This window comes from Tursiops truncatus, chromosome 6 (genome assembly GCF_011762595.2).
Source record: "Tursiops truncatus isolate mTurTru1 chromosome 6, mTurTru1.mat.Y, whole genome shotgun sequence".
Classification (NCBI taxonomy): Eukaryota; Metazoa; Chordata; class Mammalia; order Artiodactyla; family Delphinidae; genus Tursiops; species Tursiops truncatus.
In genome coordinates, this window is record NC_047039.1 from 108,608,232 (window position 1) to 108,628,450 (window position 20,219).

The 20,219-nt window shown below is 54.0% G+C and overlaps 1 protein-coding gene across 3 annotated transcripts in view; it reads left to right on the top strand.

The window, feature by feature from the left end:
- The first annotated feature begins 3,133 nt into the window (after positions 1-3,133).
- MIGA2 (mitoguardin 2) overlaps positions 3,134-20,219 on the top strand; it is a 43,428-nt gene continuing 26,342 nt past the window's right edge. The window contains exons 1-11 of one of the 3 annotated variants that reach the window (XM_033858803.2): positions 3,134-3,227; positions 5,625-5,864; positions 6,754-6,964; positions 8,783-8,895; positions 9,825-9,942; positions 10,369-10,478; positions 14,594-14,711; positions 15,685-15,785; positions 16,385-16,500; positions 17,453-17,525; positions 17,679-17,765. In XM_033858803.2, the coding sequence (XP_033714694.1) occupies positions 5,769-5,864; positions 6,754-6,964; positions 8,783-8,895; positions 9,825-9,942; positions 10,369-10,478; positions 14,594-14,711; positions 15,685-15,785; positions 16,385-16,500; positions 17,453-17,525; positions 17,679-17,765 (1,143 nt within the window). In that variant the 5' untranslated portion in view covers positions 3,134-3,227; positions 5,625-5,768. Of the gene's footprint in view, positions 3,228-3,280; positions 3,394-3,477; positions 3,496-5,624; positions 5,865-6,753; positions 6,965-8,782; positions 8,896-9,824; positions 9,943-10,368; positions 10,479-14,593; positions 14,712-15,684; positions 15,786-16,384; positions 16,501-17,452; positions 17,526-17,678; positions 17,766-20,219 lie in introns of those variants that run through there. The other 2 variants (XM_033858801.2, XM_073806697.1) reach the window with 2 other exon arrangements.

A 20,219-nucleotide genomic window follows, 5' to 3' on the forward strand; every position in this document is an offset into this window, starting at 1 on the left:
TCTGCCCCAACCTTGGTGACACTAAGGACAATTGAGCCAGGGGATAGGCCAGCTGGGGACTGGTCCTCCACCGCTGGGGAATGGCTGTTTGGCCCCCGGAAACCCTCTGGTTCTCCAAAGTTGGGTGAGGGTGTGTGCAGGAGTTAAGGGGAAGGAAGGAGAAGAGAAAAAGGGGCTTCCGTTCAGCCCAGGTGGAGGAACGTGCTTCCCTCCAGGCCTGGACATGTGCTGACCTTGAACCAGCTTCTCACAGCCCCAAACAGGCAAAAGGATGGCCTGCACATACATTTCCCCCCCTCCCATGGGGCTTGGAAGGGGCTTATTACCTGTTTCCACTGCTCCCCGCTCTCTACGTCTAGACTTCATCTTCTTACCCAGTGGAGAGTTCTGTTCCTGAACTGGTACCCTTTCCTCTCTGGCTCTGTCCCCTGGATTCCTGGCTTCGATTATCTCCCTGCACTTATACCAGTTCCCCATCTTCTACCCCAGCCTGTCTGTCCAGAGTGAGCTTCAAGTCATCTGGAGGTTTATGAAAAAATCCCTGGGCCCACTCCCAGCCCTGGTTCTCTCAGTTCAGGTGGAGCCTGGCAGGTGGAGTCTTGAAAAGCTTCCAGGTGACTTAAATGTGCACCACAGGTTCAGAACTACTGATCTGCATTATTATCTATATGGAGCCATCATCAACTTTTGTGCCACTCACACACCTGCAGTTCATCATCTCTATGTGTTTCTTTGTGTGTTTCTATGTGTTCACTACGTATTTCTATTTGTATTGATCACTGACTTATGTACCAGTGTCTGTCTGTAGCTAACTATATCATTTATTTAGCCAGCATACAATCATATCATCTTTCAAGAGCCATAAATCAATGTAGTTACATGTTCATTCATTCAATAACCACATTGAGCAAGGTTAAAGAAAAAACCATTCATGATACTTGTTAAGGACTGTAAGGAAGACTTTATTCAAGAGAGCCTAGTGCAGGGGGGGGTGTTGCAGTAGGGGAGAGAGATTGGTCTCAACTCCAAATACAACAAGGACAAGTGGAGATTTATAGACAATGAGCAGAGTGGGGATGTCAGGGGATGGAAAATGACTAAGTGGGAACATCAAGGCTAGTGAGATTCTTGCGGAGGGCAGGGTAGGGGGATAAGATATTGAGGATGGAGGATGAAGAATTTGATCAAATATGGAGGGTGATCAGATACCCAGGGTTGGGGATTTTACTAAACTGACCCTGCAGAATTCTTGTTACACCTGGACTCCACAAGATGGAAACTCAAGGTTGCACCTAGTCAAGCAGAGGGCTGGCTCACAGGAGCCTGACTCTGGTTTGGTCAAGGAGAAAGACCTTATCGGCACCAACTATGTGCCAGGGGCTGTTCTAGGTGCCATGGATGCAGCAGTGAACAAAACAAGGCTCTTCCCCTCTTGGATAAACAGATATATAACAGGTCAGATCCTGGGAAGAAAAACAGCAGGGTAAAGGAGAAAGAGAGAGAGAGAGAGAGAGAGAGAGAGAGAGAGAGAGACAGTAGGTCCTAGTTACTCCCGATCTTGTAGCTGTCCCAGTCCGTATGTTGCATCGATTTATCTAGCTTTCTACTTGGCTACTGCGGTTTTTCTAATAGCAATGGCCAAAAGGTCCTAAGACCACACCAGGCCCAGCACTGAGCACTTTTAAGTGAATAATCACTTAAGGTCCTCGCAAAAGCTCAGAAACCATCATTCTCCTCATTTTAGCAAGCTAAGGTTTAGAGAAGTTAAGTGATTTGCCCAAGGACACAGGGGAGGAAGCAGTGGATTTGGCCCCAGACGCAGGCAGTTCAATGGTGGAGCCTGCTCTCCTTTGCTCTGGCTGCCACTTCCTTGGCTCATCAGCTACCACGCTCCTCTCTCTCTGCCACCTTGAGTCAAAGATGCCAGGTTTGGGGACTTCCCTGGTGGTCCAGTGGTTATGACTCTGTGCTTCCACTGCAGGGGGCACAGGTTCGATCCCTGGTCGGGAATCAAGATCCCGCATGATGTGGGGTATGACCAAAAAAAAAAAAACAAACAAACAAACAACACGCCAAGTTCGCTCTTGCCTCTGGACCACACAGCCCATGCTGTTCCTGAACACTCCTTCCTCTTCTCTCTGCCCAGCTGACTCTTAGTCATCCTTAGGTTTCTGTTTGGACGTCACTTTCTTTCGGGAGTCTCTCACCTCCCCATGGGAGCGCAGGTGTCCCTGGGAATCTCCATATTCCTGAGTTTCCACCATTAGAGCAATATCACATAAGATTGTAATTAAGTATCTTAATTATATGTATCTTGTCCACCACTGCACTCCCAAGTCCAGCCAAAGGGCTGGCACACAGAAATATTAGTTGTTGATGAATGAAAGAATGTGACCTTACTGATAATTACACTAAAAAAACTTAGATGTGTCCAGTTCTTTGGTTATGAAAGGGCTGCCACACTGTTTTCTTATGATCAGCACCAAAGCCCCGTTACTCAGGCAAGGCAAGAATTCCATTCCCATTTTACAGAGGGGTAAACTGAGTAAACCCCACAAAGCTGATGTGGCAGAACTTGATTCCAACTCAGGGAGGCCTGATTCCAAACCCAGTGTTTAGTGCAAGGCACAGTGAACCGAATCACTTGACGCCAACTCTTAGGGAGACAACGTCTCGTAGGGGAGGCTTGGCACTTCTGCAAACAACCCCAGAAAGTGGAGAGTGGCAAGTGCTTAGGAGAATGCTGTAGGAAGTTAGAGGCGGTGGCGTTGGAAAGTGGGCGCTCGGAGGGCGGGAAGAACTTGTCCGTGTGGGCACCAGTGGAGGCAGAAGAACCAAAAGTGAGAGCTCAGACCACCGGCAATTCCTTCCACAAAGCGCCTTCGAAACCTGTTTGCTCCGCCTCATCCCTTTAAGAGTGGCCCCGCCTCACTCAGCCACCCGGGTCAATCTAATCTCGATGGCCAATCACAGGAGAGAAAAAAAATCACTTCCGCGCCTCAACCGCACTTAGGGGGCGGAACAGAGGGAGAAGGGAGGGTAAGACAATATTGGTCACGTGACCCACCCAATTGCACAGAGGCCGGGGCGGTGCAGAGGAGTTCGGCGACACTCATTGGCCAAAGAAAGGTTGGCCCTGCGTGAGGCCACGCCCCCCGTGGCCCCGAGGTTGGTTGCGCGGGCGCCGGAGAAGGAGACGCTGTCCTTCCGCAGCGATGGGATCCTGGGTGAGTGGCGGCGGTCCGGGCTGAGCCCGCGGAGCAGGCGGGCGGCGCGGCAAGGTCCGGGACTGAGGCTTGCAGCGGGCGGGAGCCGTCCCTGAGCGGGGAACTGGGTAGGGTTGCAGGTGTCCCAGCTCAGCCGGACTAGAAGGGCCAGCGTTGGAAAGAGCAGGTACTCGGGCCGTGGGCGGCGCGAGAGGTGGAACGGAAGGTACCCGGTCAGTGGGAAGATGCCCGGGCCTGGAACATTGCAGAGATCGGAGCAGGGGCGCAGGTACTGGACCCGCGCTGGGCAAGTACCGGGATGGAAGGACCGGGTGCGCGGGCTGTGGAAGGCGGCGGCAGTGGGCACCTGGACGACCCTCAGGGATATTCCGGGAGTCGGGGCAAGAGAGGAGGGGGCCTGACCAGGGCATGCGCAAGGAATTGTCTGGGATGGAAAGAGCAGATTCTGAAGAAGGGGGTATTGCTGAGGTCCAGCGTGGGAGTGCTCAGTGCCGGTCCTGGTCAGACTGCTGAGGTGTCCCACCGGTGTGGAATGAACCGAGACTGGGCAGAGGGGACATTGCTGGGGTCAAGGCGGCATGAAGGGTGCTCAGGCTAGAGTCATTTACGGGGTGGTTCAGGGCAGGGGAGAAGGTGTCCGGGATGGAAAGCGTGGGCATCCAAGCTGAGAGGTTGTGAGTGCCCTGGTGGGGGTGGAACGAGGAGGTTACTGCCCAAGGTTACAGGGCAGGAGAGGTGACTTTCCCAGGTTGGGACGACATTAGGAGTGTCCACGTGGTGGGGGGACATTGCCATGGTCTTGTCATCACAGAGAAGAGGTGCAGGCTTCTCGCATTCAGCCCTGGGTCGTGCCAGGAGGAAGGATGGGGTATGGTTGGGCTGGATCTCGATCCATTCCTGGAGTGAAGCTGTCTTGGGGTGGGTGTCATTACCTGGCACCTGCCACTCTTCCTCAGTCGGGGCAGCAGAGGCTGCTTTTGACTTTCCTGCAGGTAAATGCCAAGCCTTGGGGTCCCCCAGAGCTGAGGTCATATCCCAGCTTGGCCATTTACTCAGTGACCTCGGTAGGCTTGATTACCTTTTGGAGCCCCAGTTTCCCCATCATTGAGATAAACAGTGCTTGCCTTGAGGGTTCTGTGGGTGACTAGACTTAAAACCCTCCATGGAGAGCCTGTTCCAAGCCTGGCCTGTTAAAGTAAGTGCTTGGGAAATAGTAGCCGCTGATCCTCTGATGTTCTTGTCTTCCCTCGTTCGTTCTGAGGCTTGGGCCAAGTTGGGGGTGGTGCTGAGAGATCTGGCTTGTGACCACTGGAGGTCACATCACTCAATTTGTAGCCTCCTGGCAGGATGTCCCCTACTCTACGCACACACACACACACACACACACAGCCCTAGAGCTAACTGATAGGATCATTCATCCTTCCCACTCACTGAGGATAAGCCGTTTCTTGTGCCAGTCCAGTGACTTTGGCCGCCATCCCAGGTAGACAGGGTCCATCTGGCCTTCGTGGTCATTTCGTTTGAAGTCCCAGGAGACCCTGAAGACCTCCTTGGCCTTGGTGGTGGTGGTCGGGGAGCTCGCCGTGGAGTACCCTGGGGGTCTCACAAGGCCCCAGGGGAAAGTTGCCCTTGTAGTCTGTAGTTCTGCTGAGGCTCCCACTTCCTGCTCCATGCCAGATTTGGCGAAAGGGTTGTGTTGAGCACAGGGTCGAAAGTCCGTTAGATCTTGGTCCAAGTCCTGACTCCGCCTGGTACCAGCTGTGTGGCTTTGGACTCCTGACTTAGCTTTTCTGAGCCTCAATTTCCTCGTTGGAAATTGGCAGGGGTGTGGGAGGTAGATCGCATCTACTTCACAGAACTGTAATGATTCAATGAAATAATGTATGTAAGGAACTCTGCACAGAATACCCACATACGGTGTAGTAGCTGTTATTATTGGAGGAAATACCCTGCTGTTTTCATAATACGTCCACAGGAAGTACAACATTCTTGGTTTTGTGGGAGGTGGAAATGATGCAATGATTCTCACTCAGGGGTCTGACCCTTTAGGGACCTAAGGTTTTTGCTTAGCACGTGGGCCATGGGTTTAAAAAGATTGAGAAAGTGTGGTATAAAGCCCCAAGTTTGAGAGCGACCTATCCATCTCCCAGGCTCTGGGTCCTCACTTGGGCCAGCGTGCCAGACACTGCCTTCTCCCAGGGCTCAAGGTGGGCAGAAAGTCTGTGGGGCGTTTGGCTACCTTCCTGCTGGCAGGTGCAGAAGGCGGGGGCCTGGTTCCAGGCCTCGCATTCCACACGTGGGCTTTGCTCCCACCTCATCCCCCAGAGCACTCTTGTGTGTGTTTCTTTATGCTCACATGCACACACCCTGTGTCTGACTTGGTCGTCTGTCTCTCAGCTCTGTGGAGGGACCTTCTGGTATGTGTGTCCCTGTCCTTTCGGGGCGTGGATGGTGCCCGGGACCCAGCCAGCAACCAGTTGAAGACGTTCTCCTTGGAAGCTCTCGGCCCCGAGGGCTCTCGCCTGGGGTCCCGCTCCTGCCATGGCGTTCCGGAGGACGGAGGGTGTGTCCGTGATCCAGGCCCTGGCCATGACGGTGGCAGAGATCCCTGTGTTCCTTTACACGACGTTTGGGCAGGTAAAGATCGGGGCGGGTTGTGGTCCTGCCCTTTACCTCCCTGGTCCCTGAAACACTGAGCCACTCATCCCAGGGTCCCTCAGCATCCAGGAAAGTTGGGCCCTCGTGATTGCTGTCCCAGGCAGTCCTCTTTGAGCAGAGTAAGGAGGACTGGGTTAGGAGTCTGGGGTCCCAAGCCCGGTCTCCACCCCAGGCCTATGTGGACTCTTGACCTCAGTTTCTCAGTTTATAAAAGAGGTCAGTAATGCCTGCCAACTTGAAATGTTTGTGGCCGACCAGTTCTCTTGACACTTCCTGAAGCTCTGCCCTGTGGGATGCAGCCTCGCTCGAGGGGCTCCCAGTCCAGCAGGCAGAGTTAGGGTGGAGCAGGGGAGTGTACAGATGGACCATCGGGTGAAGTGAACGTCATTGTCTTTGAAGAGTGGAGAAGTGGGGTGGGCAGACCTCAGTTCCATTTCTGCCTCTCTGTCACCTTAAGCGTGCGTCCTAACCCGTGTGAGCTTCAGGTGCCTCACCTGGAAAATGATGGGCATTCGGACAGGTAACACAGGTGAAATCCTGGTGCGGTAGCTGGCATAGGTGCTCAGTCGCTGCAGCTGGTAGAATCCTGACCGATGGTGTTGGGGACACCTGCTGGACCCCAGATATGATCTCCTAGCCTTGTCATTTTGCCATTCCCCGTCCCCCTCTTTTACATCTCTGTGACCCAGGTTTCAGAGGCCAGGGCCCCCAGCTCCCACCCCCACAGCCCCCTGCAGGTGGCTGCCTGTCAGTCCTTCCTGGTCACCAGGTATCCCCTGGGGGCCTGATGCGTCCCCTGCCCCTCACGTGTTCCTCAGGGCAGCTCTCCCAGGGAGATGTAACTGGCTGCCTCCCTCTTTTCTTGCAGTCTGCCTTCTCCCAGCTGCGGTTGACACCAGGCCTGAGGAAGGTCCTCTTTGCCACGGCCCTGGGGACTGTGGCCTTGGCCTTGGCCGCCCACCAGCTCAAGAGGCGACGGCGGAAGAAGAAGCAGGTCGGCCCCGAGATGGGAGGCGAGCATCTGGGCACAGCGCCCCTCCCCATCCTCATGGCCAGGAAGGTCCCGTCCGTGAAGAAAGGTAGGTGTGAGGTGGTGGGGAAGGGCCTGACCTGGAGTCGAGTCTCAGCTGGACCCCTATTAGCTGAGATCTTGGGCTAGTGACATCCTGTCTCCAAGCTGAGTCCCTTTCACCTGGGAAGCAAGTCATTGTAAGGATTTGCTGGGTGATGTGGCCGGATGCACATGTCATTGGAAGCGATGGTTCTCATTATCTGAGGACACTTTGGGAGCCCTGGGTCCAGAGTGGGCTGGTGGGGTGCAGCTCCTCCGTCCAGCGATGGAAGTCCCCTGGCTCAGGAGCAGAAAGGGCCAGATGGTTCCTGAACCTTTTGGTATTCTCACCATCCCCCTCTTTTTCTCTTTGCATACAGTAAGATTCACCCTTTTTTGAGTTTTGACAAACACTTGTAGTCATACAGTCACTACCACAGTCAAGAACTGTTGCTCTCAATGCCGCCAGGGCCCTTGGTAGTCAGCCCCTTTCCCCTTCCCCCAGCTCCTGGCAGCCACTGACCTGTTTTGTGTCTGCTGGTGTGGCTCTGAAAGCCTCTTATGGGCCCGTTAATCTTGTAACCCAGTAACCCAGTGTATGCCGTGTACAGGTCGCTTTCTAAGGCAAGGAGTCCTCAAAGGCTCTCATGTTGGAAGAAACTTGTTTTAAGAGGCAAAATCTCCTTCCAGGCTCTCCTGCCTCCTCGCTCTTCTGAGCTCCCTCTTGAGCAACGTGGTGGGGGGCACGGCTGCTCTCCCTCTGCTGGGGGCCTGACACCCTTCTCTCCCGTCTCCCCCGCCCACACTCAGGCATGGAGCTATCAAAGTGACAATGACTTTTTTTAAAAAAATTTATTTATTTAAATTTATTTTTGGAGGCGTTGGGTCTTCGTTGCTGTGCTCAGGCTTTCTCTAGTTGCGGCGAGCGGGGGCTACTCTTCGTTGCGGTGCGCGGACTTCTTATTGCGGTGGCTTCTCTTGTTGCGGAGCACAGGTTCTAGGCACGCGGGCTTCGGTAGTTGTGGCATGTGGGCTCCGTAGTTGTGGCTCATGGGCTCTAGAGCGCAGGCTTAGTAGTTGTGGCGCACCGGCTTAGTTGCTCTGCGGCATGTGGCATCTTCCCAGACCAGGGCTCGAACCCATGTCCCCTGCGTTGGCAGGAGGATTCTTAACCACTGCGTCACGAGGGAAGCCCGACAATGACTTTTAATTATGAATTATCATTGCAAAAGGGAAGTTTTTGTCTTTTCAATTGGACAGAGAAGTTTGTAGACCAGTCTAGAACAAGACCACGAGACATGCTGGCACAGCTGGCTTTCCATTCTGCGTTGGCTCCACTGGAAGCCTGGAGTCGTTTCTGGACTAACCTCTTGCTTGCCTACTTTGTACCAGCACCATCTCTGGTTCCACCTTATTTTGCCTTCCCTACTTTTCTCACTTAAAAGAACCAAACCAAAACAAAACTATGTCTTTTGAAAAGTTGGTACCTCAAGTCCTTTTTTGAAGGAGGAGAATTCCAGATCAGTCAGGCAGTCAACAACACAGGGGAAGCTGAGTCAGGAGGGAGAAGTGGCTGGGCCTCATTCTCAGGCTTAACCCAGCAGATCCAGGCCCCTCCGGGCCAGGCCCTGCGCCGCGTAACGGGGGTACGGAAGTGAGCAGGACAAGGGGCAGGGGCCCAGCCCTCTGCTGCTAGGTGCACGCCCTGGGGGTGCTCTGCTGTCACCCTGACTTAGAAGGTCAGGACAGACTCCCAGGTGAAGACGGGGAGAGGGATCCGGAGCGGGCAGCAGCCGTGCGAAGGCTGGGTGGGAAGCTGGCGTGACCCCTCTCCTGTTCCTCACAGGCTACTCCAGCCGGAGGGTCCAGAGCCCCAGTAGCAAGAGCAACGACACTCTGAGCGGCATCTCCTCCATCGAGCCCAGCAAGCACTCAGGCTCCTCCCACAGCTTGGCCTCGGTGAGGGTAGCAGGGTGCCTGTCACGGCCTTGGGGCTCCGGTCTCTGCCCTCGGGGGCTTCTGGGCTGGTAGGAAGATGGGAGAAGAGGTTCCACCCATTCATTCGTTGGTTCATTCACTCATCCATCCGTGCAGACTTCCAGAGATTGTCAGTGATCACTGTGTGCCGGGCACTGGTGAGGGAAAGGTGGATAAATGCGGAAGAGAAGCTGTGATCTCTTGGGGAAGATACTTACCCATGAAAGTGCATTCATTCATTCATTCATTCATCAGACACTGAGCAAGCACCGGCTTTATGTCAGAGACTACTAGGCGCTGAGGACAGAGAGATAAATAAGACAAAGAAGTTTATTTTCTCTTGGGGAACGGCTTTGGCTCATTCACTCGTCTAGTTGTTCATTCATCCAGCGAGCACTGAGCCCCAGCTCTGAGCCGGCCACTGCCCTGGGGACCCAGGCATGAGCAGGAGCTGGCTCTGCTCCCGCCTGGGAGGCGGGTGGCTGCTCGTGTGGGAGAGATGCGTGGGTGAGAGCCGGGCCCTGCCGGCCCGTGTGTAATGGGTGCACGTTGCGTCCTCCCTGTCTCACTTGTAGTGTAGCCCCGGAGCAGGGAGGGGGTCATGCCTTTCGGGAGTGGAGCTCAGGGTGGGTTTTGTAGGAGGCTGCAGCTTCCTGGGTTGGGCATTGGCCTCAGTGTTTCCTCCTGCTTTGGCCATTTCTGTGACCCGTCCTCAGGCGCTTGGAGTTGACGGAAGCAGGCTGTGCGGAGGGCTCGCCACTGCGGCCCGGGGCTGTTTTCAGGGATGGTATTGCAGAGGGCACGTGGTGTGTGGTGAGGGGTGGGGGGTGGGGGGAGGCTCAGGGGTCCTGCAAAGGGTCCGGGAAGGCCTCATCCCTTATTCTCGGGTTCTTGCGCTACTTGGCACCCAGATGGTAGTGGTGAACTCATCCAGCCCTGTGGCTGCATGCTCGGGGCCATGGGACACCAGAGGGATGGAGGAGTCCGTGACCACCAGCAGCGGCAATGCTGAGAGCCTCTACATGCAAGGTACGGGCCAGGAGGCCGGCCTTGGGCACCCCCTGCCCAGCGCTCACCCCACCCCCGCGGCCGAGGCAGGGTAGTGGGGAGCGTGGCCTCCTCCCGGGAGCCTGGGCTGGGTTTTCTGGGTGCTGCTTTCAACCAGTTCCAAAACCACCCACCCCAGATCCCCGGCTCAATGGTTTCCAGCCATTTCTGGACTGGGCAGAGTCTCCAGGAACAGATCTGGTCTGAATGAAGACCTGCAAGCTAGCCAGCCCTGAAAAAAGGGTCAGGACCTGGTCCACACGTTCCTGGCTGTTCCCATCCTTCCGGGCTCTCCTGCCTCCTCGCTCTTCTGAGCTCCCTCTTGAGCGACGTGGTGGGGGACACGGCTGCTCTCCCTCTGCTGGGGGCCTGACACCCTTCTCTCCCGTCTCCCCCGCCCACACTCAGGCATGGAGCTATTTGAGGAAGCTCTGCAGAAGTGGGAGCAGGCGCTGAGCGTGGGGCAGAGGGGGGACGGCCTCCGGAACCCCGAGACCGCTTCAGAGGCGCTGTCCGAGGTAGGCAGTCCTCCCCCGGGTCTCTCCTACCCCCGGCCACCGAGAAGACTGGTGGTGTGGCTGGTGGGGGGCCACGCTTGGGAGGCATCTAGCAGCGCCGCCTTCTGCCAGCCCATCACGTCCTCCTGGATGGGAGCTTCCGCTTGACCAGGATGTTGACCCAGCTAAGTAAGAAAGTTCACGTAAGGTGCATTAGCCCATGCCTGGTACTTGGTAATTACTCAGTAAACCACACTGGTGATTGCAGCCTGATCCTGACTACATAAAGAAAATAAGGGGGACTTCCCTGGTGACGCAGTGGTTAAGAATCCGCCTGCCAATGCAGGGGACATGGGTTCGAGTCCTGGTCTATGAAGACCCCACATGCTGCAGAGCAACTAAGCCCATGTGCCGCAACTACTGAGCCTGCGCTCTAGAGCCTGTGTGCTGCTACTACTGAGCCTGCGCACCACTACTACTGAGCCTGCGCTCTAGAGCCCACGTTGCCACCACTACTGAAGCCTGCGTGCCTAGAGCCTGCGCTCTGCAACAAGAGAAGCCCCCACTCACTGCAACTAGAGAAAGCCCGTGCGCAACAACAAAGACCCAACACAGCCAAAAACAAAAAAATGGGGACTTCCCTGGCGGTCCAGTGGGTAAGACCCCACACGTCCACCGCAGGGGGCATGGGTTTGATCCTTGGTCGGGGAACTAAGATCCCGCATGCCCTTGGAAAAAAAAAAAAAAAAAAAAGCATTCTTGAAGGGCTGGAGGGAAATAGCCTGTGTTCATAGTTGATTGGGTCACACAGCTTTTGTCTTGTCTTTTCTTTATACTTTTTTTTTTTTTTGGTCCAAGCTTCCTATAAGTGAATATTTATCTCAGTATCAGAAAAGAGAGGTAAAGTGGAAAAGCCAAAATAAAATTTTTTTTCTGCAAAACACACTAAATATATGTCCTAGGATGAATTGTTTTGTAATAGTTAAAAAAGATGAAAACCTGGAGACTGTAAGTGCCCATCAGTAGGGGTCTGGAATACTAGGCAGCCTTTATGGTGGCGCAGTGGTTAAGAATCTGCCTGCCTGGTGGCGCAGTGGTTAAGAATCCGCCTGCCAACGCAGGGGATACGGGTTTGTGCCCTGGTCCAGGAAGATCCCACATGCCGCGGAGCAACTAAGCCCATGCGCCACAACTACTGAGCCTGCGCTCTAGAGCCCGCGAACCACAACTACTGAGCCCATGTGCTGCAGCTACTGAAGCCCGCGGGCCTAGAGCCCGTGCACTACAACGAAGAGTAGCCCCCACTCGCTGCAACTAGAGAAAGCCCGTGTGCAGCAACAAAGACCCAACGCAGCCCCCCGCCCCCCCCCCCAAAAAAAAAAAAATAAAATAAATAGAAAAAAAGAAGGGACTTCTCTGGCGGTCCAGTGGTTAAGACTCCGTGCTTCCAATGCAAGGTGTGGGGGTGTGATCCCTGGTTGGGGAACTAAGATCCCACAAGTCGCGTGGTGAGGCAAAGAAGAAAAATAAAAGGCTGAAGGAAAACTGTATGGGCTGTTAGGTTGCCTTCTCCACTATATTTTATGAAGTGAAAAAAGCAAGATATAGAATGTGTATAGTGACCCATATCTACATTTTTTTCTATTGAGATGTAGTTGACGTGTAGCATTATGTAAGTTACAGGTATATAACATAGTGATTCATGACCCATGTGTACGTTTTATTTATTTATTTTTATTGAAGTATAGTTGGTTTACAATGTTGTACTAATTTCTGCTGATGTGTACATTTTTAAAAAGACATCCATCCTTGCCTACATATGCCTGTTGGTAACTGCTGGTGTGTATGTGCACTTTTATTTCCCTCTGGACAGATAACACAAGAGATTTTTTAAAAAATATTTATTTATTTATTTATTTTTATATCTTTGGCTGCATCAGGTCTTAGTTGTGGCATGTGGGATCTTTTGTTGTGGCACTTGGGCTTCTCTCTAGTTGTGGTTCGAGGGCTCAGTAGTTGTGGCGTCGTGGGCTTAGTTGCCCTGCAGCATGTGGGATCTTAGTTCCCTGACCAGGGATTGAACCCGTGTCCCCTGCATTGGAAGGTGGATTCTTAACCACTGGACCACCAGGGAAGTCCCCACAGGAGATTGTTAACAGTGATCTATGAGGAGAGGGTCTGCAGGGAAAGGAGGAGAAGGCTTTTCTTGTACTGTTTTGGTCGATGTTTTTTCTCATTCTGGGGGTTGTCTTTACACTTTCCTTTTTTTTTGGCTGCACCTCATGGCTTGCAGGATCTTCGTTCCCCAACCAGGGATCGAACCCGTGCCACCTGCATTGGAAGCGCAGAGTCCTAACCACTGGATGGCCATGGAATTCCCAATCTTTTCACTTTCTCGATGGTGTCCTTTGAAGAACAAAGGTTTTTAATTTTGATGAAGTTCAGTGTATCTAATTTTTCTTTTGTCACTTGTGTCGTATGTAGGAAACCATTCTCTAACCCAAGGTGGCTTCCCAGAGAAAGAGCTGGCAGATCTGCCAAAGATACAAGCCTCTGCTGGCCACACTGAGCAGCGTTACTACGCAAGATGGCCAGCAGGTCTGGCGTCCCATGGGCTCCGCCAGGCTCTAGCTGGGTGCACTGGGCCACATAACCTCCTTGAGTTTTCTGTGTCAAGTGGGGTCATGGCAATCCCTGCCTCAAGGAAGCCCTGAGGCTGAACAGCGAGTTGCCTGTCCAGGGCTAGCGCTCAGTGAAAGGCAGCCATTACAATCTTACTGTCCCCCTCTGACTGCTTCCGCCCCTTTCTCCCAGTGGCCTGAGGCCCGACTTGGCCCTTGTCTCTTCCCCAGGGTCTGGTTACATGTGCTTGCAGGATCTGGCAGCCTCTGTGGAAAACAGGGTCAGGCCTGCCCGTGCCTGGCCCCCTGGCCTAGAAGCTCCTGGGTTCAAAGGAGCAGTGCCCCCATCTCCCCACACCCTGGTGTGGAGGCCGAGGGCAGCGAGGAGGTCACTGAGGCCACAGGCTGTGGTGCCAGGGGTGCGATGCCTTCCCAAGTGCACACGGTTAATAGGAACAGTGGGGTTGAACCCAGCTCTTTCTGGGCTCCTAACTGCCCTCTGATTGTAATAGCCAGCACTTACTGGCCATCACCATGGGCCAGTCTTGTAGGAAGTACTTTATATACCTTATTTCATTCACGTTTTCCCTAAAATCCTAGGAAGTAGGTTCTCTTACTTCAGTTGACAGATAAGAAAACCGAGGCTCAGAATGAGGGAGTTATTTACTCAGGATCACACAGCTCGGAACTGGTGGCGCCAAGGTCTGGACCAGGTCTGCTCGGGTCTAGAGCAGCGCTGTTCAGTAGGAGGTCATGTATCTTATTTAAAATTTTCTGGAGACCACATTAAAAAGCAAAAGGAAATGGGTGAAATGACTTTTTAAATTTTATTTATTTAGTTTTGGCTGCGTTGGGTCTTCATTGCTGTGCGTGGGCTTTCTCTAGTTGCAGCGAGCAGGGGCTACTCTTCGTTGTGGTGCATGGGCTCTAGGCGCGCAGGCTTCAGTAGTTGCGGCACGTGAGCTTAGTAGTTGCGGCTCGCGGGCTCTAGAGCGCAGGCTCAGTAGTTGTGGCGCACGGGCTTCGTTGCTCCGCGGCATGTGGGATCTTCCTGGACCGGGGTTCGAACACATGTCCCCTGCATTGGCAGGCGGCTTCTTAACCACTGCGCCACCAGGGAAGCCCTGAAATGAGTTAATAATATATTTTCTATAATCTAGTATATCCAAAATATTATCATTTCAACATGTAATCAAGATGAAAAATCACTGAGGTATTTCACGTTCTTGTAGTCTTGGGGGTTTTTTTGCGGGGGGATACTAAGTGTTTGAAATTGGTGTGTATTTATGCTTATGGCCCATGTCAGGTGGGACTGGCTGAGTCTCAAGTGTGCACTGGCTGTGCGTTGCCGGTGGCTCCTGTGTGGGGCAGCTCAGTCCAGACCTGTGCTTGCTGCTGGGCCTCAGAGCTGTCCCCTGTTTCCCTGGGGGCTGGGCCCCCATCATGGTGAAGGAATGGGCCGTTGGCGTGGGGAGCTTGGGGGGCCTGGGTTGACCGTCATTGTTTTACCCACAGCCAGAGTCACAGCGAAGGGAGTTTGCGGAGAAGCTGGAGTCCCTGCTGCACCGGGCCTACCACCTGCAGGAGGAGTTCGGGTCCACCTTTCCAGCCGACAACATGCTGCTGGACCTCGGTGAGCGGGGCCGGGGCGAATGATCCCCAGGGCCCACGACCTCATCCGATCAGCGCCTCCCTGCACAGACGGGGAAACTGAGTCCCCACAGGCAGGAACAGAATTGGAATGAGGCCCCGGGAGTCCCTGGCCGGTGTGCCTTGCCCCATCCCCTTGGGAGCGGGCTTTTGGGGCTTGTATGTCAATATCTCCCCTGCTGGCTGTTCCAGGTGTTTGGTTTGAGCCCTATTCTGCGGGCAGCGGGTGGGCGGAGGGCGGCTCACGTGGAGGTTAGCCTGTGCCGTTGCCCTGCCCATTGAGGTCAAGGGGTGTGACATCACTGAGATGGAATGAAGTTATTCAGCCAAGCAGCCCATGTTCTCCTAGTGCCTGCTGCGTGCCAGACCCTGTGTGGTGACTGTGACCCCCCAGGGCCCTTCCCTGGGGGCTCTCCGCCCCCCAGGGGGCAACATCAGACTACTGAGTGTCGGGCTCCCCGGCTCTTCCAGTGATGACACAGGCCCAGTGAGGGCTGGCCAGGGTGACACATCTTCCACTTCTGTCCCCGTCCGAGCAGTCCCACTTCCTCTGGCCTCCCCGTGTGACAGAGAAGGCTGGTGGGGCATTCAGGGCTGTGAACCTTTCCCCAGTCCCCTTGAGTGTCCAGACCCCCTCGCCCTTGAGCGGGTGGGATGGAAGTGCTGAGTGAGGGGCCCTTTGGCATCAGAGGCCGTTTCAGTTTGTCAGAGAGGGGGAGCAACTTGCCCAGGGCCACACAGCACAGCACAGCCTGCCCTCAGAGCTCAGGGCCCACAGGCCTCAGGGTCAGGCGGTGCAGACGTGGCAGGGCCCCTGACGTGAGCACAGAAAATAGGAGCTTTGCTACCATCAGCGTCATTCGTCCAGAATCAGGCGTTGGGTGGCTTGGTGTACATTTAGCTCGATCGTGATTTCAGGAGTCTCAGCTCAGCCCCTCCCTTCCCTCTCTGCCCAGAGCGGACCCTCATGCTGCCCCTGACCGAGGGCTCGCTGCATCTGCGGGCGGACCATGAGGACAGCCTGACCTCGGAGGATTCCTTCTTCTCCGCCACTGAGGTGGCGTGGGTTCGGGGGATGGCTGCGGGGAGAGGGGTGAAGGCCGGGGCTCCCGCGTGGCTCCTTGGCGGGCGAGCACTGGGTTGTGGGAAAGTGAAGGCGTTTCCTCTGATGGGAGCAGAATCTGGAGGTCGCCAATGCTGCTCCCCGGGGGACTCTTCAGTGTTGCTGGAATGGGGAAGCCTGAGAAACCCGGGGTCGTAGGTCCTATGAGTGAGGGCAGGGGTCCCCGTCCCCAGCAGCTCCAGCCCACGCCGGCCTCTCCCTTCTCCAGACCGAGTGCTCATTGCTTGGTTAGTTTCCTACCATGGCCACGTGTGCCAGGCGGCTGTCCTTTCCTGGGATGGGAGGACACGGGTGTGTGTCCAGTAGATGGTCCCTTTGGGAAGGGCACCCGGTGATGGGGATGCTGAGGGCCAGAGTAGAACTCAAACCCGGGCCTCTGCCCTCAGCCAGCATTCCTGCTGACGTTCCCTCTGAAGTGTTGGCCCCCAGGGCGTACTCCACCAGAAGTCCCCTGGGCAGGTGCCCTTGACCCACCCCAAGACTCCGCCCCCGCCTGCCAATGCTGCTGACACAGGCTTCCACCCTCTCCCCAGCTCTTTGAGTCCCTGCAGGTTGGAGATTACCCGAGCCCACTCTCCAGGCCTGCCGCCGCCTACGAGGAGGCCCTGCAGCTGGTGAAGGAGGGCAGAGTGCCCTGCCGGACCCTCAGGTGAGCATGGGAGGGAAGGAGGCAGGTGCGGGGTGGGGGGGCTCTCCCCTTGGAGGAGGCTGGGGAAGCCAGCAGGGCTTGGTGGGGACCCAGCTGAGCCAGGCTGAGGGTGGGATGGTCTGGCCGTGGCTCCTGCCCCAGCTTTGGAGACCCTAGGATGGCCCCGGTACAAGACAGGCAGGTCTAGGTTGACGATGACAATAACTAATTAATATAAGTAATTAAAACAACAATCATTCGTACATGTTCTAAGGGGTCCAATCATGGAAGCACGGTGGGCGCTGTCCCTAAGCCCTGTGTTCTGACACACTCCTTTAAGGAGCCGTGCAGAAGCCAGGCTTTGGAGACAGACAGACCCCGGTTCTCTCCAGGTCTTGCTACTTCGTGGCGTGTGGCCCTGGACAAGTCTCCTGACTTCTCTTGGCCTCAGTCTTCTCCTGTGTGGTATATTGAGGGCTCTTATCCACCTTAAATTGATTGTTCTGTATGATGGCCATGAGTCCCAGGTTTAAGTATGTGCGTTTAAAGTTCACTGACTGAAAATGGCCAAAGGCCCCAGCTGAAGCCTTGGGGATTTGGATAAAGTGCCCAGATCAGGGCACCTCTAGCGGCCCCAGAAAGCCCTGCCCTGGCCTTGGGAGCAATTTGGCCATTTTGGTCCTTTGCTAGAGAGGGTCCTTTGCTGGTTGGGGCCTAAAGGAGGCCAGGTCAGCCCGACCCCCAGTGACCACACCTGCCAGGGGCGCCCAGTGCCATCGAGGCAGCCTGTCCTCAGGGAGCATCCTGTCAGCCCCTTCCTCGGGTTTGGGGGAAACTGAGGCCTAGAGGCGGGCAGCCACCTGCCCGAGGTCACACTACCAGGTGGAGGCAGGGCCACCCAGGCCTCCACCCTGACCCCACGGGGGTGTCGCTGGCTGGGGCCCAGGTGCTGTGACTGTGCGCTTCCCCTCAGGACAGAACTGCTGGGCTGCTACAGTGACCAGGACTTTCTGGCCAAGCTGCATTGTGTGCGGCAAGCCTTCGAGGTGGGTGCAGTCCGGGGCGCGCTGGGGGGATGGGGGCAGTCAAGCAGGCTCCTCTGCGTGGATGGCCACCTGCCCAGCCCACGGTGCTGCCCTGTCCACGGCTTGGGGGGGCCGCCAGCCTGTCAGCTCACCGCCTCCCTCCTCACCCCTTAGGGCCTCCTGGAGGACAAGAGTCACCAGTATTTCTTCGGCGAGGTTGGCCGGCAGATGGTGACAGGCCTGATGACCAAGGCTGAGAAGGTAGCAGGGAGTGGGGGCTCTCTTTTCGGCTCTTCTTCCCCCTGCATTGTTTGTTTTTTGTATCTTTCTAACTTTTATTTAGTTCTGTTAAAAAAAAAAAGAAGGAAAAAGAAAAAACCCAATCTAAAACCGAGCTGACGAGCTCTCACTTCATCCTGCAGGCCATAGGAGAGCAGGGAAAGGGTTGGGGTTTTTTTGCTCCCTGTGCTAATTCTGAAAAATACGGATCTGTCTTGCCTCTTATTTCTGATTACAGCATGACACAGTTTTACAAAGTTCGCCGATTATGAGATGCAAACTGTACAGGGTCTCCGGGAACCGCACTTGCCAGGGGAACCCCACTTGCGCACGTTCTGATATATGTCCTCCTACTCGGTTCCATAGACTCTAATCTTTGAACATTGTAATTTAACTTCCAAAGCTTGGTTTGTGTTCTACGGGCTGTTCTGCAGCTTTATTTTGTTCTGTAAGAGTCCATCTCGTCCATCTTTCCATGTCAGTAGATGGACCAGTTGTGTAGTATTGTGTCGGGCGGGTCGGCTCTGGTCTTCCCAGGGACGGACATTTGGGTTGTGTCTGACTTTTCCAGAATCACAGACACCGCTATTACACTCAGTCTGTTTATAATCAGTCCTCTTTCGGTACCGGTGGGATTTTCTGTGGGGCAAAGCCCAGGTGTGGCAAACGCCGCGTCTTGGGCAGAGACATTTCCAAGGCTGGCAGATCTTGCCCGTTTACCCTCCGAAATGCCTTAACAACTTGAGCCCCTCTCGGCAGTATAAGGCTGTGTCTCCTTACATCTTGGCCAATACTGGATATCAGTACAGGCATACCTCGTTTCATTGTGTGTGTTTTGGCTTCATTGTGCTTTGCAGTTTTTTACAAGTTGAAGGTTTGTGGCCACCCTGTGTCGAGTAGGTCTGTTGGTGCCGTTTTTCCAGTAGCATTGGCTCACTTCATGTCTCTGTCACATTCTGGTAATTCTCGCCATTTTTCAAACTTTTTAATCACTATTGTATTTGTTATGGTGACCAGTGATCTTTGATGTTACTATTGTAATTTTTTTTATTATTAATTTTTATTGCAGTATGGTTGCTTTACAGTGTTATGTTAGCCTCCACTGCACAACGAAATGAATCAGCCAGGGCTTCCCTGGTGGCGCAGTGGTTGAGAGTCCGCCTGCCGATGCAGGGGACACGTGTTCGTGCCCCGGTCCGGGAAGATCCCACATGCCGTGGAGCGGCTGGGCCCGTGAGCCGTGGCCGCTGAGCCTGCGCGTCCGGAGCCTGTGCTCCGCAACGGGAGAGGCCACAACAGTGAGAGGCCCGCGTACCACAAAAAAAAAGAATTATGCTAAATCTACCCTGACTGTTCTCTATAAATGGAACAGCAAAGCCTGGATGACAGCACATCCGTTTACAACATGGTTTACTGTTGAGACCCACTGCCCAGGAAAAAAGATTCCTTTTAAAATATTACTGCTCATTGACAATGCACCTGGTCACCCAAGGTGGATGGAGATGTACAACAAGATTGATGTTTTCATGCCTGCTAACACAACATCCGTTCTGTAGCCCGTGGATCAAAGAATCATTTTTGACTTTCAAGTCTTATTATTTAAGAAATACCTTTTGTAAGGTTACAGCTGCCATAGATAGTGATTCTTCTGGTGGATCTGGGCAGAGTAAATTGAAAACCTTCTGGAAAGGATTCACCATTTCGGTTGCCATTAAGAACACTTGTGATTAGTGGGAAGAAGTCAAAATATCGACATTAACGAGAGTTTGGAAGAAGTTGATTTCAGCCCTCCTGGATGACTTTGAGGGGTTCAAGACTTCAGTGGAGGAGGTAACGGCATGTGTGGTGGAAATAGCAGGAGAACTAGAATGAGAAGTGGAGCCTGAAGATGTGACTGAATTGCTGCAACCTCATGATAAAACTTGAATGGATGAGGAATTGCTTCTTATGGATGAGCAAAGAAAGTGGTTTCTCAAGATGGAATCTACTCCTGGTGAAGATGCTGTGAAGATTGTTGAAATGACAACAAAGGATTTAGAATATTACATACACATAGTTGATGAAGCAGCAACAGGGTTTGAGAGGATTGACTCCAATTTTGAAAGGAGTTCTGTGGGTAAAATGCCATCAAACAGCACTGCGCGCTACAGGGAAATCGTTTGTGAAAGGAAGAGTCAGTAGATGTGGCAAACTTCGTTGTTGTCTTTCTTTTTCTTTTTTAAAATTAATTAATTAATTTTTTTGTTTGCGTTGGGTCTGTTGCTGTGCGCGGGCTTTTCTCTAGTTGTGAGCGGGGGCTACTCTTCATTGCGGTGCGCTGGCTTCTCACTGCGGTGGCTTCTCTTGTTCTGGAGCACGGGCTCTAGGCACGCGGGCTCTAGAGCGCAGGCTCAGTAGTTGTGGCACACGGGCTTAGTTGCTCCGTGGCATGTGGGA